The sequence below is a fragment of the Melanostigma gelatinosum genome (genome assembly GCF_949748355.1).
Source record: "Melanostigma gelatinosum genome assembly, chromosome: 21".
NCBI classification, from domain to species: Eukaryota; Metazoa; Chordata; class Actinopteri; order Perciformes; family Zoarcidae; genus Melanostigma; species Melanostigma gelatinosum.
The window spans coordinates 17,331,398-17,357,637 of record NC_136654.1 but is presented as its reverse complement, the minus strand read 5'-3'; the positions used below and the strand labels follow the sequence as shown (position 1 = coordinate 17,357,637).

General features: G+C 43.8%; 3 protein-coding genes across 3 annotated transcripts in view; 1 reads left to right on the top strand and 2 right to left on the bottom strand.

Annotated features, from left to right (window-relative positions):
• LOC306794641 (ectonucleoside triphosphate diphosphohydrolase 1-like) overlaps positions 1-7,730 on the top strand; it is a 12,907-nt gene extending 5,177 nt beyond the window's left edge. Inside the window, 11 exon segments of the mRNA XM_079292772.1 lie at positions 1,575-1,630; positions 1,632-1,703; positions 2,145-2,166; positions 2,169-2,261; positions 3,201-3,351; positions 3,705-3,864; positions 3,977-4,180; positions 4,361-4,618; positions 5,007-5,120; positions 5,243-5,380; positions 7,118-7,730. Coding sequence (XP_079148898.1) covers positions 1,575-1,630; positions 1,632-1,703; positions 2,145-2,166; positions 2,169-2,261; positions 3,201-3,351; positions 3,705-3,864; positions 3,977-4,180; positions 4,361-4,618; positions 5,007-5,120; positions 5,243-5,380; positions 7,118-7,324 — 1,475 coding nt within the window. The 3' untranslated portion in view covers positions 7,325-7,730.
• Positions 7,731-8,681: 951 nt separating this feature from the next.
• On the bottom strand, positions 8,682-11,612 carry LOC306794668 (potassium channel subfamily K member 1-like; the record flags this gene model as incomplete). The annotated part of the gene is made up of 3 exons (XM_079292817.1): positions 8,682-9,277; positions 9,971-10,375; positions 11,261-11,612. 3 exons carry the CDS (start codon positions 11,610-11,612, stop codon positions 8,973-8,975), a joined length of 1,062 nt encoding a protein of 353 aa, XP_079148943.1. The 3' UTR covers positions 8,682-8,972.
• A 966-nt stretch (positions 11,613-12,578) lies between these two features.
• LOC306795287 (thrombospondin-2-like) lies at positions 12,579-24,591 on the bottom strand. Its single transcript, XM_079293753.1, has 21 exons — positions 24,417-24,591; positions 24,216-24,281; positions 23,956-24,092; positions 22,632-22,988; positions 21,902-21,995; positions 21,615-21,779; positions 21,159-21,335; positions 20,912-21,085; positions 20,484-20,614; positions 19,815-19,949; positions 19,513-19,731; positions 19,317-19,424; positions 19,040-19,199; positions 18,152-18,270; positions 16,499-16,733; positions 15,855-16,082; positions 15,624-15,754; positions 15,037-15,177; positions 14,768-14,865; positions 13,415-13,554; positions 12,579-13,059 (listed from the first exon to the last, which is right to left on the bottom strand). The coding sequence occupies exons 2-21, from the start codon at positions 24,277-24,279 to the stop codon at positions 13,052-13,054; spliced, it is 3,021 nt and encodes a 1,006-aa protein (XP_079149879.1). The 5' UTR covers positions 24,280-24,281; positions 24,417-24,591; the 3' UTR covers positions 12,579-13,051.
• Between the last annotated feature and the right edge of the window lie 1,649 nt (positions 24,592-26,240).

Here is a 26,240-nt window from a genome sequence, read left to right as displayed (position 1 = left end):
GAGAGAGGAGAGAGAGAGAGAGAGAGAGAGAGAGAGAGAGAGAGAGAGAGAGAGAGAGAGAGAGAGAGAGAGAGAGAGAGAGAGAGAGAGGAGAGAGAGAGAGAGAGAGAGAGAGAGAGAGAGAGAGAGAGAGAGAGAGAGAGAGAGAGAGAGAGAGAGAGAGAGAGAGAGAGAGAGAGAGAGCACTTTAGCTGTGTCTCCATAGTGACCGGCTTTGCTGCCCCGGCTTGGGGAGGAAATGCCAAACTCAGTGCTTCAGCGCAGCTCCGACAGAAAGACCGCTCTCTTCTAATCCACGACGGAAAAACCTCTCATCTTATCACTCTGCTACCTCCCTCGGTCCATTCTCCCTCCCCATATTTTCCACTCTTTTATTCTCTCACCCCTCCCACCTCCCTCCCTCCCTCTCCCTCCCTCCCTCTCTCTCTCTCGCTCTCTCTCTGTGTGCCTCTCCAACTCCACTGTCAGTGGTAACTTCATTGAAGTAGACAGCAGAGGTAAGTACTCTTTTTTGCTGTCTTGTAACCAGTCTCTCTCTCTCTCTCTCTCTTTTACTTTCAGTCTCTGTGTTTTTAGGACACAGTAGACAGTGGTCAGGTTTATCATTGCTGCATGTCCCGTGTCCCTGTCGATGTGTGCTCTACAGTTGGGTCACTTTCTACAATGACTGTACTTTTGCCAGCTGCCATGTGCACCTAGATAGTGTCTGCTAGTTTGCTTACCCCGGTGATAATCAAACAACCATGTGTGCACAAGTGTTTATGAGCGAATAGCCTCACTGGAAAGCACACACACAACTCCGCAAGCATTCAACACACACACTCTTTACAGTTCAGGCTGGTGTCTGTTCATCACTCTTTTCCGTCAGAGCAGCCTTGTGAATACAGACTGCTTGTTACACCCTGTTTTATCCCTTTGTACACTGGGAATATATACACTCATATCATCTACAATAGCATCTGTGTGCGTGTGTGTGTGTGTGTGTGTGTGTGTGTGTGTGTGTGTGTGTGTGTGTGTTTCGAATCCCATTGTCAGACAAAGCAGTAGCAGAGACAGCGATATATTTAGGATTAAAATAATACCTACAGCAGGATGTTGAAATCATTCATTATTGTTGGCTAACAGTGACTCTTTGCGAAAGCTTTAATCATGATAGGTCATCATTTTTTGATTGCATGGCACATGCTTTGTATAAACACGTCAGCTATTTCCACCAGGTGTTTCCCTTTTGAACATGTTCCAAGGGGAAGTCTTGTTGATCTTCCCGCATTACCTCAGGACTTTGATCAATCGGTGAACAGCTTAGCTTAAAACAAATCAGTAACATGCATCTGTAGCTATTGGTTACAAAACAACACAATTTAAGACATTTGCAAACATCCCCCCGACGGGCTCTCTCTCTCTCATACATACAAACACAGACATGCTGTGACATCACGCACATCTGGATGCAAGATTGGCTAACATTCCTCTTTCCCCATCTTCCCCTTTCTGCCCCGGCAACCCTCTCGCTTCTCCTTCCCATCCGTCTGTCCGTCTGTCCGTCTGTCCCGCCTGTCCGCCTCCGCTCTCAGAGATGAAAGAGAAGAACCCCTGGCACACGCCGGTGACCATCATCATCACTGTGATTGGGTGTCATAGCGATTGTTGCCTTGGTGACGGTAGCAGTTTTGCAGAACAGGCCCCTCCCCCAAAAGTACAAGGTACAGTAGAGGAAAATACTAAAGTGTTGTAGCCTGTTCCCCCTGTGTGGGGTGTGTGTGTACCCAATGCATTACTGTGGGATCTCTGTGCAGTGTCCACAAGCCAAATATGGTCTCTTGTCAATATGACCTCAACCTGTACTTCTGGTTCTAGAAATCCATTTCCAAATAAGGTTGGCGGATGTGGATAAGTATTTTTGAATCACCACTCCTTTTTGTCACCAATGCAGGCCCAGAAAGAGAAACACAGCTACCACTGATTACAGCGTCTAGAGTTCTGTTCTACATCGTTTCAGCACTAATACTGTTTTATTTGCACAGATAAGTGCTTTAGTTCCGGAAAGTTTGTCTGGGGGATATACAGTCATTATACTAGTGCATGTCTGGATGGAAGTCATCCAGAGTACTGAACTGGAATTCCTACTTCTGTCTCCACTCAAGTATGGGATTGTGCTGGACGCTGGCTCTCCCACACAGCTCTGTATATCTACGAGTGGCCGGCTGAGAAGGATAACAACACTGGAAGAGTTGAACAGAAGCATTCCTGCAAAGTGGACGGTATGTGCTGCACAATGTCGCCACGTATACACACTATACCCTCACATTCACGGATGCAACCACTTACCCATGCCAATGCAAATATTTCGGAAAGCGCAATCATGAAGATGTACATACACAGTGCACTAAGAGCGTTCAGTGTTCTTCAATATTCAAATTATGCAGCACTAGAACAGTACACTTTAAAGTGTCTTCATGTGTAAATACTGAGGTACTTGTTGATACCAATTTCTAACAAGACATACTTTTTAATGGCTTAATAAGTTGTAAATAATGTAATTGGTTATCACTTAATCGTTTCAGCTCAAAAACCAATTACATCCTGTAAAAGGCATCTGCAGCCAAAAACTATTAACGTTTACAAACTCCACAGTTTATGGATTATTGTACTGGAAGAGACATGTATTAATCGTTGACTTACATTCATGGCTGCGGATGTAAATGCTGGATGATATGGGCCGTAAGCTAAGCTAGTTACCTGCTGCTTATATAATCATAACGTACAGATACGAGAGTGGAGAAGCAAAAGTACGTCCCAAACTATTCCCCGAACAAATGATTTATTCATTGTGAAGACAAACATAGAATACAAACAGGTGTGTCCTTTAACCCAGCTGAGTGGTGAACACAAATAGGGAGGAGATGCACACACATGTCGGATATCTAATCAGGGATATCACTGGCTGTAATTGTGCCCACTGGGAACCTCAATTTAGGGGTTGAATACCTGCTTAAGGGAGTAAAGCATGCTTCCAGGAAGCGCCATCCCCAAGCTTTTTTTTTTCTCCATAGCAATTTCCTCGCCAGTTAATGGATTTGTACAGATGACCTTAAATTCCTAAGCAGTCTCTGAACTCACGGCTCTAAATTACGTTTTACGGTCGCTACATTAAAGCTAAAAGACTTCAAACTCCTCTTGACATTTTGCTCAACTTGCAGGTCCGGGCATCTCCAGCTATGCGTCCGCTCCACTGAAGGCAGGGCAGTCTCTGAGGGAATGCATGCAGAAGGCCGAGAAGTGGGTGCCCAGCAAAAGACACCACGAGACGCCTCTTTATCTGGGGGCTACTGCCGGAATGAGATTGCTTAAGTACGGCAAACACACACACACACACACACACACACACACACCCGTAATCCATCATAAAACCTGCGTCCACAAAAAGTAACACACCATGCGTTTTCATGCCGACACACTGACGTATCCTAAGCTTTCACTCTGTAACTGTGTTTGTGCTGGCAGTCGAAGTGCTACAGTGTGTGGCCTCATGCCTAATTTGTGATTTACCTCCACATGAACTTAACTGCCAAAGCACTATAGAGGGAATAACAGGAATATGTTGCTTTCCGATCGATTATATACGTCTATTATTTATGGGCTGCTGCTGTAGTGATTTGAATTATGGATGTGAATTAGTCAAATGAATTTGTTGTTGTGTGCAGTATGGTGGACAGCGTGGCGTCCGACAACGTCTTTCAGGCCGTGGAGGGAGCCCTGCAAAAATTCCCCTTTTCCTATCAGGGAGCGAGGATGCTCAGCGGCCAGGAGGAGGGCGCTTTTGGCTGGGTCACAGTCAACTACTTGGATGACCGCCTCAAACAGGTCCGCATGTCTGCATGCATGTCCATGTCCAAGTTTGTCCACTTGTAAACGTGCTTTCCGTGGATCAGTCAGCGTGCTCCTGACTTTAATGCCGTTTTGTTTCATGCTGCAGGGTTTGGAAACCACCGGGGCCCTTGACCTTGGCGGGGCCTCCACTCAGATTAGCTTTGTATCCGATAATTATGACGGCTCAGAGTCACCTAGCAACTCAGTCACCTTCCGGCTTTACGGGAATGACTACAACCTGTACACTCACAGCTTCCTGTGTTACGGGAAAGACCAAGCACACCGATTGAAGCTGGCACACCAGACTCAAGTAAATTATTTTCTCTGTTGACATAAATGATGTGTTCAAATCTAATCTAATCTCTGATCATTTGAGATTGAATCGTCTTTAAGAGTGATATGAAATGTGCAACAATGCTGACTTTAAAATCGAATTAACTTACTCTCTGTATCTCTTACCCCTCTCTATCATGCTCTGTCTCTCTTCTAGTCAGGTCCAAATGCAGTAGCAGATCCTTGTTCCCACCCTGGGTACAATGCAACAAAGAAGTACTCTGTCCTCTATGACAGCCCCTGCGTGTCAGACAGGAAACCACAAGGAGCCCCTGCAACCTTCCACCACACCGGCACAGGAAACCTCCAACAATGCCAGGAAGTCGTTAAAAAGGTCTTCAACTTTACCGACTGCAAATACAGCCACTGCTCTTTCAACGGGGTCTTCCAGCCAATATTGCAGGGAGGATTTGGGGTAATGTAACACAGTTATTGAGTTTTATTCATCATTACAAATATAATTCATTTTTTTCTCACTTATATCTAGCGGTATCGAGCCATGCAGATACTTTTTTGGTATTATTTGATCTATGTTTGAGATTTCTGCCACTGCATCAATATAATGTCGGTGAATGGCAGTGTATTTGTGTTGCACATTCCATTTTTAACTTTAACTGAATAATCTAGACCTCACTGTACGGACAGTTTTCCTTGGAACTACTTTCTCCCAAGAAATATTGAGAGTAACAAGAGTTGTTGCTGTTGTTGTTGATTTTGCATATGTACGTAACGTCTTCGTCAGTGAGGCAACAGGAGAAGTTAGATTTCCTTTAGCCTCATCCCTTCCTCCCTTCTCACTGCAGGCTTTCTCTGCTTACTACTTTGTGATGGACTTCCTCAATCTGACTGATACAACCGTCCCTCTGGAAGCTGTCAAGGAACAGCTAAAAGCCTACTGTGCTACTCCATGGGATCAGGTCGGGGCATATTTATGCATCGACACAAAACAAATATCCAGCCATATTTATCTGCTTTCCTGTCTTAAATCCTGCAGAATGCCTCTACTTCATGATATCCCTGCATTATCCCGCTTGAACAGATCGTGCAGCAGCACCCAAAAGCAAAACAAAAGTATCTGGCTGAGTACTGCTTCTCTGGCACGTACATCCTCAGCCTGCTGACAGAAGGATACAACTTCACCTCAGTGACCTACTCCGACATTAAATTCATTGAAAAGGTCAGTAGATCACAGTCCACTCCTTTCCTACCTCATACCTCAGAGCATTAACGCCCTGTGTGTGTGTGTGTGTGTGTGTGTGTGTGTGTGTGTGTGTGTGTGTGTGTGTGTGTGTGTGTGTGTGTGTGTGTGTGTGTATAAGGACCTATTTGAGTTTTGGACCTATAGCTGTTAACTCCCAGATTACTCTTTGTCCTCCCCTCTCACTTCATATAATCCCACTTTAAAGCATTGATTTTGACAGCCTTGCTCTGGACTAAAAAGATGATAAAAGGACTGCTCAATTGACCAGAATAAACTGAATTATCCATCAAGGATTGGCTCAGTCTAAAAAGAACCAACAGCAACTGTACCAGCAAATGTCAAACGATAACAAGACACCTGACACGCACTTCCTCAGTTCAGTCGGAGACACTTATGTCAAGGAATCGAACGTTATAGTAAATGGTGCGACGGATACATTTGGCAGAAAAAGGCTCTGCAACGAGGATTCTGCTGAGAGAACTAATCCCCCAATACGCCTACCAATGATTGTTACAGGATAGAAAATGACAAGCAGATCTATGCCACAGCCATCCCCCACACATAGCATCTTCATAGTAAGAAGTACGTGTGTTCAGTGGGCCCTGCAGTGCAGAGTGTATGCTCTGATTGCAAGCCAAGCCCTTTTACCTCTTTAAAAGCCAGCAATGAACAGATGTTCATTTAATTACAGTAAAAAGAAAAAGAAAGCTAAACTGTGTTTAAATGGCTTGATTAAAGTGTCTACTTGTCCATTATCTGCAACCCCTATGAAGATAAATCATAAATATAAATAGGTCTACTTATCCTTCAGCATTTTTTAGAGGCTAATAGTACAAGGAAATAAAATAGTATTACTATTACTCCCTGCTGGACAACTGAATTGCAAGGCACACCATCAGGGGACAATGTTACAAAAATCCGAAAGAGGTCTGCGAACCACAAGAAGCCTACAGGTCGGAACAGGAAGTAACTGTTTCTGTGGCTTCCTGTTTATTCTTTGTGGGCGGCTGAAAACTGTCCGACTTGACCGCAGTTTTTTGTCACCAGGCGAGGCGCACTTCATCTCGAACGAGCTTACTTGTTTCATGTGACCAACAGGTCACAATTCACCAATATCCAGGCAGCAAAAATGCTGAAACCAACGTTTGTTATGACGACTGCAGAATCGTGCAATGCAGCAACCAGAAACGTGATAAAGTTGTCAAAAAAACTGTATCACGTATGAACCCTTCTCATATGCAGTCTATGGTATGAACAGAGCAGTGAGAGGTGTCATGTTAATCGTTAGAAAAGTATAACAGACAATAAAAACAGGAATTATTGAAATATTTTACAAATAGATTAAATTATAAATGAGTAGAATCAATATGATTTATTTAATATTGTGATTTATCACAGTATGAAAAGCACAGCCAGCATGCACAATACCAGGACCCAGAAATTGAAGCTGAAAAAGAGAAAATTGTATTGGATTACAGGAATTGCAGCATAAAATAACAAACATGTTATGTTCATGTCATGTAGTGATGGTTAAGATTAGCAGCAAGAGAATGAAAATTATCCATTTCAAATTCCACTTGAGCATAAGTAAAAATATTTATGAAAGTAGACGTGAGTACCCCACACAGTACAGTGTACCTCCAGTCTGTACTGGCCTGCAGTACATCAATGAATGAGAGTGATAGTTTTCCCGCTTCCCGTGTTTGTTTCCAGATAAAAGGCAGTGATGCCGGCTGGACGCTGGGCTACATGTTGAATCTGACCAATATGATTCCAGCTGAGGCTCCTGACTGTCCCCCTCTGCCCCACGCCGGCTACGTCTCCATCGTCACCATCATCGCAGTACTGATCTTCATCCTCTTCCTCTTCAGCTTGCGCCCTCTCTGGCCCCGCTGCTCCAAACAGCAACAGATCGTATAGAAAACACGTGTGTGTGTGTGTGTACATACAATGTATGTACGAGTGACGGCAAGTGAGGGAATGTTTGTGAGAGCTTGTAAGTGTTGTTGGTGTGTTGTACCAATTTTTGAAGAAGTCAACTTTACACTTTGCAACTTTTGTGGGGAGGTGAAAGGTCAACGTCTACTGCACATCAACAGTCCTGCAGCTCATGTGGATCCAATGACATTCCAGAAGGACAAATACTTCCTCTACTCTTTCTACAGAGTGAGTGTTGCTTCTCCGGTTGAAGGACAGTTTTTGTGTTTGTGTGTGGGTGTGTATGTATGAATTTGAATGGGTGGTTGAGTGTGTGCGTACCTATATCAGTCTGCATGTGTCTTGAATTATGATGTGAATATGCTACTGTAATGTATAAATAAATAAAATAACCCATGTTTGTATAAAATGTTTGAATCGCTTGTCATTCGTAAAAATATAATCAATTATAAAATGTTTAATGTTGCATGATTCATTTACATTTTATGCAGAAAGCTAATTGGATTTGTTTTTAAACGACCATGACAAAGTTTTGCTCTTAATTAAATGCACAAAATTGGCAATGAAAACAGGTGCAAAATGATCTTGATAGACACATTATATCCTTTTATCAATTGTAATTTGAACTCATTTTTGTTTCACTTGCTCATGAGTGAAATAGATCATTTAAAAAAGCAACATGCTCCCTCACCCTTAGTTGTGACAATCACACATTATTGCATAATTAAATGTTTTATGAAACTTTCCCCTGAGCAGCATTAGAGACAAAATCCCAGTAACAAAAAACTCAAGTAACTCTTTTGTGTATAAGATGACAGTGCTGCCCCCTAGTGGTGAGAGGCCACACATTACATGATGATTACCACATTGAAATATATATTCAATGTACAGCTGGTTTAAACAAATGCAGTGTAAGACAACAGCCTCACAATACATCTTCCCTTTATGGAAATCATAACTGTTGTTGAAATAGTTTCAGAAAAACGTTGATTCAACTTTATAATAATTATGGAGGCTGCAGCTTGTGGTGCTGTTGAACTATTTTGCATTATACTGAGAGGTTTCTATTATTTTGTCCACCCAATTCACATCAATAACCTTTTCTAGGAATCCTATCACATAATATACAGCAGGCCAACTGATGGCAACGCCTGATTCTCCTCTAGTGCTGCTATTCAACTTCCAACAAGAAGGCAAATTTCCAATGCAAATACCACCATAGATGATACAAAGTGCTAAGAGCGGGTGTGAAATCCTCTGGAGCAAAAACTGTGCCACTTTGGAATTACAGCATCAAGGCTTTGGCAGGAAGTAGAACCTTGTGGGGTTTCCCTCCGTTCGGGGGCCCAGCCCTTCCTCTGTGTCACAGATAGAGCTCTTATCTGCAGGGAATGGGAGCGACATGAGAAAACAATGCCATCCAGATAATCTGTGGGTGGTTCCTGCTGTTGCGCCACAAAACGTCTGTTGGTGTTGGCAATTGCAGAAAGTGATTAAGTGACCCAGCTTACACGTACATGTACACACAAATGTGCTCAGGCTCCTTTTGACCTCATGCATAGACATTTCGAGGTCAAAGCCGGTGTGTCCTGAGCACTCATGATTCTGATTGAAACTTCCAGACAATCTGTCATCTCAGTTTGCTGTTGGCAGCAGATCCCGATGCTGGGGTGTAAGGCGTTGGCTTGCTGTCCAGCCGTAGGGACGCAGCCTGTTCCGACACAGAAGGGATGACCGGCAGGTGATCTGGGACGTGATTCGAGGGGTCGCTCAGCTCGTCGCTCAGGTGATCCTGGTCGATGATGTTGGTGGTCTCGGAGTCCAGCTCCCGAACTTTTTCTTGGTAGAACTTCTGTGCGAGACGTCTCGTCTGGGGAAGCTCGTAGCACGTCTCCATCAACACCAGCACAAACACCAAGCCCAGCAGCAAGTAGACTGGGAGAGCAAACACACACACACACACACACACACACACACACAATGGAAGCATGACGAATCAAAGACCATGGGATTTACAAGATCACATCAAGGTTTGGTGATTACATAAAGGGTGTAGTAGCTTGCAGTCTTTGCTTTGTTTAACCTGTCAATCAGAAAAGCTAAAGTGGTAAAAGGTGGAAAACATGGTGAACCCGAAATGAACATATTACCAATGTGTAACAAAAAATGTCTTATACTATTTCACTGTGTTTATTGTCATGTGCCAAGCCAAATTCCTTTGTATGTGCAAACATACTTGGCAATAAACCGTTTCTGATATGCTGATATTCTGTTAGCATGCTGATGTTAGCCTTTAGCTCAAGGCACCGCTGGTACAGCCTCACAGAGCAGCTAGCATGGCTGCAGACTCTTCCTCTTGTTGCTTTTTCAATGTGAAATACTGGATATTTTTTCTTCTCTGGATCTCTAAAAATCATTGAGTTGAAACATGACAAGCCGTCTTCGGTTGAACGGCTTACAATTCATAGACTTATCCTGATTGAATTGGTCCCCATCCAACAAGGTTGGGAACCACTTCTCTGCAGGATGAGAAAATGTAATAATGCTTGAAACCTTTTCTCAATCGATGGGTTAATGGCTTACGTCTGAATGCAAGCAAAGCACTGCATTCAGCCACCTTCCTCTCACCTGTAATGGCCAGCCTGTAGAGCTGTGGTTGTGGGTTGTCCTCTTTACTCTGCGTCTCTCCGGGGACATAATCCCCGAGGCCAATGGTCGTCAGAGAGATGAAACAGAAATACAGAGACTCCAGAAAATCCCACTCCTTCTCCAGGCTGACTAAGATCCATGCAGGGATGATGAGGACTAGCAGGACCGTGATGAAGGTCAGGCAGGCAGCGTGTATGGCGGCTAGCTTTGATTTAGACATGGCCCATCGACGGTGGAAATAGGCCAATGGAAGTCGAGTCACCGGGACCATCATCCTCTGCACCACAACAGTGAGCAAGAAAAGGGTAGCTGGGATGCCAAAGAGGGAGTAGAACATGCAGAAGGCCTTCCCTTCGTCTGAGAGAGGAACAGAGTGGCCATAACCTGAAAACAAAGCAAAACATGCAGCGTTGCCTGAATTACAGGGGTGGAATAAGAGGTGGAATTCTTCTCCAGGAAGCTCTACACACTTGTATAACAATAATTATTATAGGAAAAAAAGCAAAGGCATTATTAACATTTGTAACTCCAGACTCGATAGTATACAATATAGTGTGGAACACATGTTTCTTCTGGGCTGTCAACATTAATTGCTGCAATGTAACCAAATGGATAAGGACAAACACAATGCTAAAGGGATTTTTCACAATCTGGCAAAACAAAAAGTTGTGAGAAATGTTTTTTTGGTTACTGGTGTATAAAGTGTAAATGTCCACTCTAAAGTATCTTTTGCTTGTTGCAACTTCACTTTTGGCTCTTGGGCCTTCACGATGCAGAATGATGTGCAGAGTTTGACACCAGAAGCCTGTTTTCACATTCTTCTGCCAAAGGGGGAAGAGTTTCCGCTCAGCTTAAATCAAATCAAGTTTAACATGTGTACAGTACACCAGCAGGATTGTTGGGCCATCACAACTGGCAGAAGCCAATTGTGGTCCAGTATTCCACTTACACAAGAAGGGACCTTTAACTGGAGGAGCAGACGTCTTTAGTCTATAGAGCTTTTGAAGCGGAAAATATCTGGAAAATATGTATATTTCAACATTCTTGATTGTAGGTGACATTTTAAGAAATTGAAAGAAGTATATTAGAATTTTTCTTTCAGAAAAAAACATATATGTGATTATTAAAAGCAGGGTAGCCTATTTTCATAAGCAGTAAGTTACTACAAAAGCCTTTGTACCTCGTGACTTATCAGAAAGTGCTGCCCAATAACAGGAAAAACCACAGGTTGGTGTCCACACCTCACAGTTTTGTCTCCCGAGGCCTCACCTGTTGTGGTCAGCACGGTGCTGGTGAAGAACAGGGAGGACACGAAGTCCCAGTTCCGATTGGTGTTGTTACCCAGCACGGTCACTCCGTAATTACTGGCCTCTAGCGCGCGGGCCAGAAGCTCTTCCAGGCGCGCGTCGGACACGCAGGTGTTGTTGCTCAGGAAGTCCTGCCGGGCCGCCTTCAGCTCCTCACGGAGCTCCTGCTCGTAGGGCTGCTCGATGGCGGAGAATATCCCGGCACCGATTATGAGGTAAAGGATGTAACCGACAACCAGCAGGGCAAAATTCAGCGCGGACTGGTGTCGCTCCGCAAACCGAGCGCACCAGCTGTCGTTACAGCTGCAGACCATCCCTCCACTTCCCCTTAATGCCACTTGATGAACAACAAAGCGCGCTTCAATTAAACAGACAGCAAGCCTGTTGTTTTTTTAGCAGTGACTTCTATCCTCTCTGACCAGTGGATGGGCACGTCTTCCTCATTCTTCATCTCATTGAAACGGATGGTGACGTCACTCTTTTACCTCTCCAGGTGTCTGTGTGTGTGTCGGTCTTCCTGCACTCCCGCTCCAACCGGTTTATCAGGTTTAGTGTTTTGAGTCATGACAAAGAATTGATTTTAACCTGAGGCTCAACTCAAGGTGAAGTTTTTCAGGAGACAGTTTTATTACTGTAAAAAAAAAAAAGGTTTGTATTTTTACAGTTACACAAAACAGACGATGAAAGTGATGTAAGATAATAATTAAAAAAATAGAGCTGACAAAGACAAGGAAACAAAACAATACAATGAATGAATTATTTGTGAGGGATTTCATAAGGAATACGCATTTTCCTGAAATAGTTTGGGTTCTATGTTTAATCATGAATCTAGTGTTATCATATTAAGAGAAGTTATCAATTTAATTCGTATTTCCTTTACCAAATGGTAGCTAATAAGTTACTTGGACTTCACATAAATGTTTCCATTTTCTGCTGCTGTGTACCTCAATAACAGAGGAAAACATTGTACTTTTTACATGTGTCTGACAGCTGAGGTTAAGATTTTACAGCAAACACTGACAGGGGCCATTCTGTACTGTACTTTAAGTTTTAATAACTAAATATACTTTGTTGACAATGGCCACCACTGTACTTTTACTTAAGTTTGAACGCATGCATTTAATCATCATGGCGTATTTTACCTTGTGTGCTTACTCCATAAATAAATTACTTCGCTCATCATTTGTAGTTATTACTTTCACCACTAAGGGGCGCTGGAGACCACATTTCCATAATAGTGTGTGAAATATAACTCCTCAGAAAGAAAAGCGTTTGAAAAACAAGTGTTTTATGATAAGTTACCACCAGACATTTGCACAGTGCTTCTCTAATTACGCCATCATGTATATATCCAGCCATCAATCCCTTTCATATCTGGCAATAAATAATTATTTTCAACCATTAGCAATAAAAAAGCCAAGAGAAGTTACATCTTTAGAGATGCTGTCTGAGTCTTACAATACAGTCCCATAAAAAGCTGATAGATTGATGATGACTAACTAGTTTTAGCCTTTGTCAGCCGAGGCTATCAATTAGTCTCTCTCTCTCTCTCTCTCTCTCTCTCTCTCTCTCTCTCTCTCTCTCTCTCTCTCTCTCTCTCTCTCTCTCTCTCTCTCTCTCTCTCTCTCTCTCTCTCTCTCTCGCTCTCTCGCGTCTCTCTCTCTCTCTCTCTCTCTCTCTCAAGAATTTCTGAAATCAACGTGAATCTCTGGTGGGTTGTTGAAGAGCTTCCTGAATATCACACGGAAATAATTCAGTTATCTGAGGAGGAAAAGAAGAAAAACAGGTCACAGATATCGGAGGCACACTTTATTGTTTTAAAGATAAACTGTTTTCAAACGCTGGAGGACAGACGCACACCGATCAGACGCACTTTATACTTCTGCTCCACCAAAATTCAGAGGGCAATATTGTACTTTTTACCCCAATCATTCACCTCAACACACAATCACATTTGATGTCTTTTTAAAAAAAAAGAAAAATGTTATTATACATTTCTTGTTCAAATAGTTTGGCATCAATATTGTAGTCTTATTATAATCTATAATAATGTGACATTGTGCTTTAACTTATGGGTCTGAGTACTTCTTCCAGATGTTCTGACAGGATTTCTCACCTCTGCACTCGTATCTGAGGTCTGAGAAGAGGACGTGTTCCTGCGAGAAGACAAACAGCCCCAGCCTGCCTCCAGCCAGCGTGTGGTCGTAAACCGCCCCAGAGTCGGATAAAATCCCCCTGCCCTCGTACACCACCACCCTGCAACACAACAAAGCCAACATCACCATGTGGATAACTTGTTTTACATAAACCTTCGAACTAACGTACAGTTTGTTATTTCTGCATGTATTTTCCTTCCGGTTCCACATTTGAACATTTATTGCTGAACAAAACTGCGAACATGACCTCAAACGGAGCTATATTTAAAGCAGTTACAACAGAGCTGCATAGCAACAATATAGCAATGTGAGTTTGTCCTTCACAAACAAAGAGCAGGAGCCTCTCTTCAGTCTCACATTCAATAAGCCTACAGTCCTTCTGCAATCAGTTAGTACCCAGAATGCAACACAGCCTTGCTTGCATCTCCTGAGATAGACTTCTTTTAGAGTATTTCTATGATTTGACCAACTGGGCTTGGCACGTCACAGATTTGCTCTCTTTCCTCTCATTTTTGTCAGCTTAAAAAAACCTCACTGATGATGTAGATCTTCTCTCCATTTGCACATAAACAGCACAAAGTCCATTAATGTGAATCTGAACTTGAATAGAAGTAGCTGTGGCAGGTTGAGGAGAACCAAAAACAACAAAGAAAGTGAATTACGCTGTTATCATAAAATAACTCTTGAAGATTGATGATATCCTCGAGTGCAAGCACATCTGTGGGTGATTTAGTTTGTTCTTCAAAAAGCTGGCACTAAATGTGATTTTCACAAAATGAAGAAGTTATTCACCAGATTGCTGCTTCACCAAATGAACTACATTAACCGAACTGGTACTGACAGAGTCCCAAATGTGGGACTTAAAAGACAACACCAGTGTCTTTGCATGTTTGCAGCGAATGAGGTATTTCACTTGGGAGGAGCTGTTGTTCCTCTAAGGAAGACCACACATCTTGGTGGTTGATCATAATCCAGCTATGATTTATGACAGCTAACATGAAAAGATATAAATTCATGTTCCAAGGAGGAGATGCAACCAAGAGAGGAATACATTAACTCAAAACATCTCCAGGTTTGTATCTTAAATGTCCTGTTTGTGACTATCCTTGCCTATAGAAATACATATAACCACTGTATTTAACAGAGAAATGTTTTCCAGATAATAATGAGAAAACACAAAGGAAAAATAGTCATTTCTGTACAACTGCTGGATATTTTTGGGCTATTCTCATTCAGGAATCTTTCTTGAATAAATCGAACCACTGTTAGATCCTCCAGTGATCAGTTGACGTTACATGATGATGTCTTTGTACCTGATGAACCCAGTCTTGGGTCTGTGGATGAGGTGCATGCGGTAGGCTGTGTAGTCCTTCCAGCCAATTTTATTGGGATCATGCCACAACGTTCTGACCTGAAACAGACACACACATATATCTCAGGGGGGAAGAAAGCTGTGCTTGAGTATCTGATATTTACTGAGCCGGTGTTCAAGCTTGTTTTGGAGAAGGTCTATCTGTTCGAACAAGACATTTAGTGTGATTTATGACGGGCACAAAATAAGGAGCCAAAGACTGATTCATGCCTGGTGTCTGGTGTTCCCCGTGTGCCACAGGGCATTGCGTAGATACTCTCCTGGTCCCGTGGTGGAGTTGACCAGTTTAATGGAGACTCCCGCTGTGCCAAAAGCTTTGGACGGCTTTTTCTCCCAGTAGGCCTGAGACACCTGCTCTCGTGGAAAGAGAGAAAGAATGCGGAGGATAAAAGTGAGTGACGTTTGCACGCTGCTGAGGAACGTCACAGTCTTTTTATTGCCGGTGAGAATTGTAATATAAAATGTTTTAGTGTAGAAGAGACATTTTAAGGACATTATGGTCAAAGAGATATTTGAAGATGTATAAAGATGGGTAGAAGTTTTGATTCAAACCCCAAATTGAAAGGGTAATTTAAGTTAAATTGCAAATACCATTAGCGAAGCCACCATCAGAGTTATGATTATTTCTATTGAATTTTATGTCACATTTTGGTCAAATGTGTGGTTCTGCAGTGAGATGTCATTTTGTGGATCGCTGAGAACAAATAGCGTCGAGCAGATCTCAAACTTGGTCATATTGTTTTATTCGTACATGAACCTTCAGCTTATCAATGTAAAAGGCCGCATTCAAACCTCACCTGTTTCCACATGACAACATAGAAGCGTCGACTGGACTGGTAGGCGAACACAATGCCTGCGTAGTCGTCATCTCGGTTGGTATTCACGTAAAATGTCGTACTGAAGTCCACTGCGCTGAACTTGTCATATCCTGTTTAAACAAAATGATATTATTATTAATATACAATAATCTTTTAGGGGTTAAGTGCTTTTTTTGGGGGGGGGGGGGGGGGGGGGGGGGGGGTTCTCACCTAAAGCGATGCCAGGGTCCGAGTTGGCCGTCTGCATCAGCTCGGTGCCTTGGCTGCGGATCACCCAGAGAGGCTCAGACTGCGTGGTGCCTTTAGGGTCCAACAAAACAACCTGAAACTTCCTGAAGTCTGTAGACCCGATATCCTGGTTCAGTGGACATGGATCCAGCGCATCTGGAATACTGTCATTGTCAAAGTCATCAAAGCATGCATCGCCGCGCTCATCACCTGCAAGAGAGAGGAATTAGAGATGTGAGTCATTTTTATCAAGAAGGAGAAAAGAAAACTGGAAGAGTTCATGTGCAAATGTGAGAAACTCTTGTATGATGGTGGATGAATTAAAGAATCTTTTATTTATGATTAATTACACAACGGAGAGCCCTTTATTATGTTCATGTTGATGTCCAACATTAACATGACCTAGCACTGGAAACATTCTGGACTGATTTTACTGCCTGGCTGCAAAACCCATCTCTAGCAAATCATACAAAATATATATTTCTCATGCGACAGCATTTTACTACATCTGCAGAGATATTCTCAGTGATACTGATGCATTGTTAGAAGTTGTTATAGGTGCTTTTGTTTGTTTTGTAAAAATGTCCCGCCTAAATATTAGAAACTAAAATAGTAGAAACACCGACCATCAGAGTCCAGCTGGTCCCTGTTTGGCACGAGTCTGCAGTTGTCCCGGTCATCGGGGATACCATCGTTGTCGTCATCATGGTCACAGACGTCTCCCTTCCCGTCCTTGTCGTGGTCGGCCTGGTTGCTGTTGGCAATGTAGGGACAGTTGTCCATAGAGTTTTGGTGGCCGTCCTCATCGATGTCCTCGTTGTCGTCACACATGTCCCCCACCAAGTCGCTGTCAGAGTCAAGCTGCAGACACACACAAGATATGTTTGAACGCTCTTAAATCACACGTTTACCTCCACCAGCACACCGACTCTCTGCACAGACCTCCAACATTTCCTTTTTATGTATTTAAAAGAAAAATCATCCATCCTCCTGATGTATTGCAAGTGCCACTCATAAATTGTTAGAATGGATTTGTTGGATCCCTGTGGTAAAATATGCACCTCATTCCAGATGTTCTGTGAGGCAACGCTGGCACCATCAATGGAGTGGTCTCACCGACGTCACGATCGCCTTAGTTACGAGGTCTGTCCGCCATGTTGGAGTACATACAGATCCTACATGGCGGCGCGTAAACAAGGAAGTGCGGCGAAAATACCATACTTTGAATCACTGGATAGTGCATCAAAGGTTCGTTACCTGGTCAAATTGAAGGTTATTGGTAACTTGGATCCCTATACGATGAGTGCAGATGGTTTCAGTGCCGATCCTACTTATCTTCCATCGGTAAACTACGCCAACATCTACACATATCTCGTGAACACCCCCAGTCCTTACACAGAAGACGAGTTGGAGTGCTACAAAGGGCTCGACGCTTATAATCAGTTTGTCAGTGGATGGGTCCGAGACGTCAAAGCAACGGTCGTCGGGAATTCTCATCTCGTCATTGGGAGGGTACATATATACAGATCTGGTCAAATATTTAGCAATATTCAATGTTTACTCAGCGCAAACAGACACGTGTGTTTGTTTACATTGTACATGCACGTCATTGTGTGCGTGTGTGTAGGAATTCACTTTCAACTAACTCCTAACTTCATCCCCCCCCACACATATATATATATACATACATATATTTATGATCCGACGTTAAACTCATATCAAGCAATGCTGAGGCTGCATCTCTGTGTTTCGCCTGTTGTACACGCTCGACACGTCTCTGGCACCGACTGCTGTCACGGGCCGATGAAGCTTCGGTAACCTTCTCATGTCCAAGTTTAATTTATATTTCCTTTATTAAATACTGTTCACAAACGAATTTGTAAATAGAATCACTGACCACTTATAAAGTGATCCGCACATACTCTAGTGTACGCCAAATTACATTCCTTTATATCTCGAGAGATGCGTGACAGCCATTTCTCGCGACGTCGCTTGGATAGCTCCTTCGTGTCATTTCCTTGATGTGTAATGACCGCTGGCAAACGAAAGAATGATTTCTTGTCTCTATCAGCTCTGCTGCCACAACCAAAGACAGCACAAAAGTTCACCACCGATAGGTTATGCGACTCAGCCGTGCATGCCAGTGGCTTTGTGTGTACTCCAACATGGCCGACAGCTAAACTGTGACGTCACACGAGACCACTCCATATGAAAAATATCTTCTTTTTTTCCAGCAGATATATGTGTGCTTTTAAGCATTTGTGTGTTTGTTTGGGAACCTGCAGTGGGTTGTGCAGAAGGGGACAGTTGTCACACTGGTCTCCAACACCATCCAGATCTGTGTCCCTCTGGTCAGTGTTGTAGACGAAGGGACAGTTGTCCCGGTCATTCAGAACCTCTGGAGAAAGACACACACACACACACACACACACACCAGATAAATGGCATGCCATTTGGCTTTTAACCCTCTATTACACATAAAAACAAAACACAAAGAGCGCTATAAATCAGGACAATGTTTGAGGTGAAACATGTAGTATTGCATTTATATTTAAAGTGTGACTTAACAGTAAATCCACTTTTAACATAAGATCTTTGAAAGACCTCCTGAATGTGTCATATTAAGAGGATATTGAGCTGTTGAACATAAGACAGTAAGAACAAAGAAGTAGCCGTGTTACTGAGAGCAACTGAGCGTTATAGTCGTCAAGCTAGCAGTTCAGACGGCTCCGAACAGTCGTCTTGGCCGTCAGTGAAGGTGAAGACTCAGGGTTGTAGATGGTTACATCAAATATATGTTTGCTCAAAGATTCCCATGGAAAGTGACAACAAAACCAATTGATGAATGTCGATTAATTGAATAAAAAAAATGAATAATAATGGCCTTAAACAAAGCCAACAAAAAGTGGCACAATGTATTCCTCTTGTTTTTGGAAGCATTGGAACAAATGTCTCTGTGTCTTTTAATCACTGTGGATTTGTGAACTGCAATAATTATACCTCGGTGCTGGCGTCATCTTATCGTATCTATTCATTCTTTGTTTGTATGGACCCATGTGTCTGAAATAAAGTTGAATTGAACTGATTTAGATGAGCTACCTTTGATTATGGAGTTCTGTAATAGATAGATAAAGTAAGTGCATGTTCAGGCCTGGTGTTGCTCTTACCATCTCCATCAATGTCAATGCTGCAGGCGTCTCCCTCTCCATTGTCATCCGTGTCTGCCTGCAGCGGGTTGCTATCAAACGGACAGTTATCACAGCGGTCCCCGACCCCGTCTCTGTCGGAGTCAAACTGCCGGGGGTTGTACACCAGCGGGCAGTTGTCCTGTGCCAAACACACACACATTAGATCTCTCTCTCACACACACGCAGGATGTGAATATTTGCTGGTTTTAAGAAAGTTACTCCTGAAAGTTACTCCTCATCTGAGCCACAGTCTCACCCTCTCATCTATGATGTCGTCGTTGTCGTCATCGGGGTCACAGGCGTCTCCCTGTCCGTCCTTGTCCAGGTCTTCCTGTCCGGAGTTTGGTAGTGTGGGGCAATTATCCTGCAGCCAATCACAACTCAGCTTAGTGAAATCCCTTCCAATCAGAACACAGCATAGCAGGTCAAGATTTTGTTTGTTATTATTTTACCTTTTGACAGTGATAGGTTGCATTCTGCTTGCAGGTTAATCTGGTGTTGGGCCAGCCGTCCAGATCAGAGTCTTCAGCACACAGGAAGCCGTCGCCAGCGAACCCGACAGCGCACGCACATTTGTACAAAACCTCAGACGCCAGGCCCAGGTACACACACTTAGCATACGTGTGGCAGGCGTGTGTGTTGTCTTTGCAAGGATTGTATGGCTCGCACACCTACAACAAAAACAAATGCTTGAGAACACAAAAAGAGGAGAAGTACTTCACACAAAAGTATGTTTAAAGAGGAGAACACGTGCCTGCCTGGTTTTCTGGGCCTCCTGCAGTCCGAGGCCGTACGGCTGGGTGCCTTTATAGCGAGGAGGACAGGGCAGACAGTAGAAGCCGGGGTCTGTGTTTACACACTGTGTGACACAAACGCCCTTCACTGCACACTGCAGAGATAGAGGGATTAACCATGCTCAGCATATCAAACACGAACAGTGAACACAAAGGTGTGACAGCTGATGTGTACAGGATCAGACTAGACAAGATTTACTTCTTTCGACACGGACACCATGTCTGGTTCGGTGATCCAGTGCCTTCAGTTACAGGCCGGAGGTTGAACTCTGACCCATTAAAGCTCTTACAATCTGCATGATGTGCAAAGGTGATTAAGTCGGACCATAGAGAAACTCCTAAAAACATAACTGTACAACTTGGGATTGGACGATACATTATTTTATCATTTAAATAAGTTGATGGTGGGGAAGTTCTATTATTGGTATTATCGTGAATATCATCACAAGTGATGGGCAATTTGAGTTTTGAATTATATTTTGAATATTATCGGGATTATGACATGACATTTTCATGTCGGCCCATGCCAAGTTACAATCTCAGGTGCCAGTGCATATCGTACATGTTGTCACACTAGGCCATTGAGGTTCAGAGTTGAACTGAGCACTGATGAGTGGTTAGGTTATTACCTCGTTCTCATCTTCACAGTGAGTGCCGTTTCCATTTAAACCCAACGGACAACGTCCACACTCCCATGATCCATCGCTGTGTGATGTGCATTCCACTCCAGGGAAACATGGATTTGAGAGCAAACATGTGTCTGGAAAAAAGCACACAAATGTGCATATAAAGGCAATGAGTCTGAGGAACAGTCCAAGATCACATTTATATTTGAAAAATGTGTCTGTTCCATCCTAAGCCTCGATAATTGAATAAAGGCAGAAGAATCGCTGTGGGATATTATTTTTTAATCCTTTTTGTTTGAAAATATGAATCATCCAATAAAAAAGGATGAGGTTTTGCATGTATGTGAGGCTTAGCCTACTTATTGGATAATATCTGCTGACACAGTCAGATGTAGCTACAGCCTGAGGATTGTGGACTGGGTTCAGTTTACCTATAGGACATGGTTGTTTGTTACAGGCTTCATAGTCCACAGCGTCTCCAGCACAAGGCTTGCCACCGTGCTGAGGTGCGGGGTTCAAACACTCCCGCTGGCGACTTGTAAGACCTCCGCCACACGACTCTGAGCACAGTGACCACTCAGTCCAGCTTGTCCAGCCTCCAGCAACTACACACAAACACATTGTTTACCTGTAAGCCAGCTCAGTACCACAGTGCAGTGTGTGTACGCGTACACTCACCGGGGCAGAGTGTATTGTTGCATGGCTGCTTCTCCCTGGCGCTGCCCGTGCACCCTCTGCCCCCCTTCTGTGGCGGAGGGTTGTTGCAGAGACGAACCCGTGTGATGCTGCCATGTCCACATGTGGTTGTACACGCAGACCAAGGAGACCAAAGGCCCCAGTTCCTGTCAGGACGCGCTAAATATGAAACAAGCACATGAAGATTGTAAAAAGTCCAGGTTTTTGTTTTTGTACAAAAGCCTGGAAAAGTCTCTGAGCATAATTCAACACAGACCACCACGGCACCTCACTGTGTATGCAACAATATGTTTCCAATTCTGATTCCAATCTCTAAAATCCATTTCGTGGAATATTCTATTTGTTCCCTCGGACTGGCCAATCAATCACAAAATAAAATAAATAAAAAATTAGACTGAGGACGTGTGACAGATGAGACGTGCAGAGTGATGTCCTTACCCTTGCGGTCACACTTCATCGGCATGCAGCTGCGGGTTTGGACTGACGGGCCGGCACAGGACGGATTGATGTCATTGCAGGATCGGCCCCTTTGCTGCCCTCCACGTCCACAGGTGACCGAACAGTGGGTCCACTCAGACCACGGGGACCAGCCGCTTTCATTATCTTTGAAACCACACACATACATGTATGTGTGTGGTGTACATGCAGGTATGCCTTTGTCAAATGTTGTGCTCTTTACACACGTTTTCAGCTCTAGATCATAGTCGCAGACAAACAACACTCACTGAGACACACAGGGCAGCACTCTCCTTCGATAAAGGACGGATAGATGCAGGATACAGGAGGGCAAGACACCTGCTGACACACCACCTTTCCATCCTACTCAAGGTGAGAAAGATATACACACACACACACACACACACGTTCAGCATTTTAAACAACAGCATCTGCCAAACCGTGTTAGTTTGAGCCAGATGTTTTGCTAAATGCCAGTCCTTGCAGATTAATGATGAACAGTCTGCTGTCATGGCTCATAGTTTGGCTACTCCCTCAATCCATCATTGACAAAACGAATGACATTCTTTGAAGAGAAACTGGCATGAAACAGAGTGGAGGAAGCAAGCATGAAATATCGGAGACCAACAAAGAAAATAAATGAAACCACATTTGGACACAAGTGAAACTTACGGGAAGTATCTCCCACACTGGTGAGTCGATTTTTAAAGAATTGTGGAAAATATGCTCATTCGCTTTCTTGCCAAGAGTTAGATCTGATACCGCTCTGGAGGATGGGATCAATCTTCTCATCAATATTACAGCCGTAGGATTCTTTGACTTTTTTTTGTTCCAGGATTATAACAGTCAAAGTCAAACCTTGAGACTTAATGTTATGACTTTCAAGTCCCAAGCAAGTCATGCTTCAGTCTGTCGGCTATCAACGAGACTTGCATGAAACTCTCCCTGGAAACACTTCACGACTGATATTTCAGAGTGCAACAGTAGTTCAACACTGACCTGGCAAACACAGAAGGTGCAGCTGTCAACCTCCCAGTCCTCCCCCTGCTCGTACACCCGTCCATCCTGCATACACCAGATCTCCCCGTCTCTGTCAAGATCATTGATGTCACCGCTGAGGCTGCTCCTGCTCCTGTTGCTGCTCCTGCTCCTGTTGCTGCTGCTGTTGCTGTTGCTGTTGCTGCTGCTGTTGCTGTTGCTCCTGCTCCTGTTGCTGCTCCTGTTGCTGCTGCTGTTGCTGCTGCTGCTGCTGTTGCTGCTGCTGCTCCTATTGCCGCTTTTCCCGTTTCTGCTGTTGTTGCTGCTGTTATTGCTCAGCTCAGCCAAAGATATCCGCATCTCTTCATTTTCTTTTGACTGAGAATCCAACAACAGAAAAATCATTATCAGAACTACATTTTAAAGCTTCCATATTTTGGCTGGTATTGTTTTCCCCTTGTGAGTCTGTGTGTGGCATCAAGGTAAACGTGGTCCTGGAGACACCTACTGTAGCGGGAACTATACCACAGATGGGGCTTTGAGTACTCTGCCAGGTGTTTCTATATCTGCGGACAGATTTTGTCATTGCGATAACATCACAACCACGCAGGATGCAGTCACGAAACTTTCCAGGTGTGTCGTTGAGATCAAAATGAAGACAGAGTTCAAAGATGGGTGTGAACTGATCTGACCAAAGGAAGCAGCGGGGTCAGATGTGGGGAAGGGGCCATTGCCCCCCACTCTTTATACCCTTGGCCTGATTTGGCGTTGCAGCTGGTGTCATCCCATCACAATATGGTCTCCAGTGTATCAAGATTTGACCTTTATTAGTATACAGAGATCTGTTGTATGTAAGTAGATTGGCAGCTGAGTTGAGTATAGCAGCCAACATTTTCAGTCTGATGGTATTCTTTCTGCATGCATTTTCCCCCTCAAAAATCACCAGGACATTTACCACAAACCACAGGGCTTCCTGCCAGAAAAAAAGATGTTGCTGCTTCTTCCATTTGCTCTGGAAGAAGAGCTACTCTCGGTTGGTCTTGTCAAACCCCGTCAAATACAATTTAAAGCACATTGAAGACACTGGTAGACTTCTGTAATTGTTTATTCAATCACTAAAAATTAGAACAATGTTTTACTGATGTTAAAGTTAAAGTGTTACACGTAACACCTTTAATGGGCATTTTAAAAATATTTTATTTTCTGAAATGTTTTTCAGCTCAAATCCAATTTCCTGGTCATGCCATATCAAAAATAAACGTAGCATCAGAGAGGTAACATCAACAAAAAAATGCCCAACATGCAGATGAGATGATACATGCGCATTGTTGTATTTGTGTCTTACCACTCTCTCCAGGTCTTCAAGCAGGTTGCTGGTCACAATACGCAGGCCTTGGATCTCAGTGAGCAAGCCCACCAGCTCCTCGCATGGATGACGACAGACTTCTGACGGCACATTGTCGACCTTTGCACCACCCACACCTGTAAAGGAGGCACAAGCATGTGTGAAGTCTGTGGTAGGTTTTATACTTAAGTTAATGATGGAGAAAAAGAGGTGAGGAAACTTGTATTTGTGCATATATTTGATTGCATTTCATACTGTACCTGAACACACAGCTGCTGCAGAGAGGAATATCAAAAGCCAGGGGAAACCTCTCAGCGGACTCATTCCTGTACAAATCACATACGCAGTCACAATGAAATACATCACCTATACCGCTACAACTGCACAATACAAGCAGGACTGCTGCCAAGGAGATATAAGAAGAAGAAAAAGAAGATAAAGAGGGAATTAACCTTGCATACCTGCGTATCCTCGCTGTTCAGCCTTTCTCCACGATTAGAAATCCCAGCTGGTTGGCTCATCCACGCTGCAGCTCCACAGGGGCTTTGATGGAATGTCTGTCTCCTCGTCTTCTTCCTTATTTCCTTGCCTTCTTCTCACCGGACTGAGGCTTATCAGCACAGCTTCCCCAGTCGTCCAAAATGAATCGGTTGGAAAGAGGTTGTTGAGAGGGAAGTCTGAGTGAAGAACATGCCGACAGCTCGGTTAGTTCTGTAGAAAGTTCGAATATGGTTAGGTATTTGTTTGAGAGTGAGATTGTGTGTGCGTGTGTGTGTGTGTGCATGTGCGTGTGCATGTGTGTGTGTGTGTGTGTGTGAGAGGCAGGAGCCATATTACCCGTCTCCCAGCGAGAAACCCAGCTGGATGGAAGAAACTTGTGTGTGTGTGTGTGTGTGTGTGTGTGTAATGCAGGTTTCCCAAACACATCACTTACTCTCCAAACTAAGTCACACACGAAAACATGCACTCGCACGTTGATACACACACACACACACACACACTCACTCATACACTTATTGGCTGCCTGACTTTTTCCAATATTTTAGGAGCGAGAAAACTGCCATCACCATAAATCTCTGATGAAACCGAGAAGCTTGATGTGCGTGTGTGTGCGTGCGCTCGTGACTGTTTTTTCTTACAGAAGATCATGACGTAAAGATGAGCAAGCTGATGGAATTCAAAAACATCTACTCCCTTTGAGACTTTCATCTCTCTCTCTCTTTTTCCTCCATCACTTCCCCCCCCCCCCCACCCTCTCTGTCTCCCTCGCTCTCCCTGTTTGGTTGTCTCCCTGCTGAGTCAAAGAGGCATCATCATCCTGAATCATATTTTCCATCTGTGGACTCCACTCGTGGAATAATGAATCTCACAGATGTGTGCACACATGCATGTGCACACATGCAAGCGCCTGTGCCCATGCATACAAATACATACCCAGATAGAAACGTCACAACAAAGAACAAATATAGGAACAGACATGTTTCCTGAAGTGTTTCAGCAATGGAGACAGTGAAAGCAGGCGCTGTCCTTGCTCTGAGAAGCAGAAAAAAAAGACAAGAGGTAAAGGCTTGGGTGAGATTGCAGATTACAGAGAACTCAAAGGGTTTGCGCATTATTAGGCAAGGTTTTGCCGTAGATATCGTTAGCGGGACTGCACATTAAAGTCAGCGTACAGGTAAATAATGGCTTTTGTGGTGTGCAGCCAAATCACACAGGCATGACAAGCGTGGCGCATTAATCCAGTTATCAGATCATCCTATTAGTCTGCAGATTAGTTTGCGGCACACACATTCAGCGCCTCTTGGACTTGTAGTCCAGAATGATGCCTTCCAGGCTTCCTCCAACTTAGCCCACACATGAAAGCCTTCATGTATCAAAGCCTTCACTTATTGGACTCAGTGGTGCTGAAATCAAAGCCGGACCCACAGAGTAACGCGCCCTTTTCAGAAACCTGTTGGCTAGTCATTTTGTCGGACCTCCTATCGTGCGTCACGGCCGGTGCACAAGCCCTTTGCGTGCGTGGGCAGCCGGTGGATACCTGTAGCGGTGTGAATACATATGAGAGGTGGCGCAGCACCTGACATTGCAAGTCGGAGCGGAACCGGCCCTCCGCGCGCTCGGGGCTTTGCACAGCTCAATTATCGCGTGACACACTTTCCCCTGTGATCGCCTGCCTTCCACCGGGTCGCTGGACACAGCGGATTATTACACCTCCAACTTCGGCAGAGCGCTTCTCAGAAGGCGCAACATTCATTCGATTGAAAGGGGGTTTCTATACTTTTTTT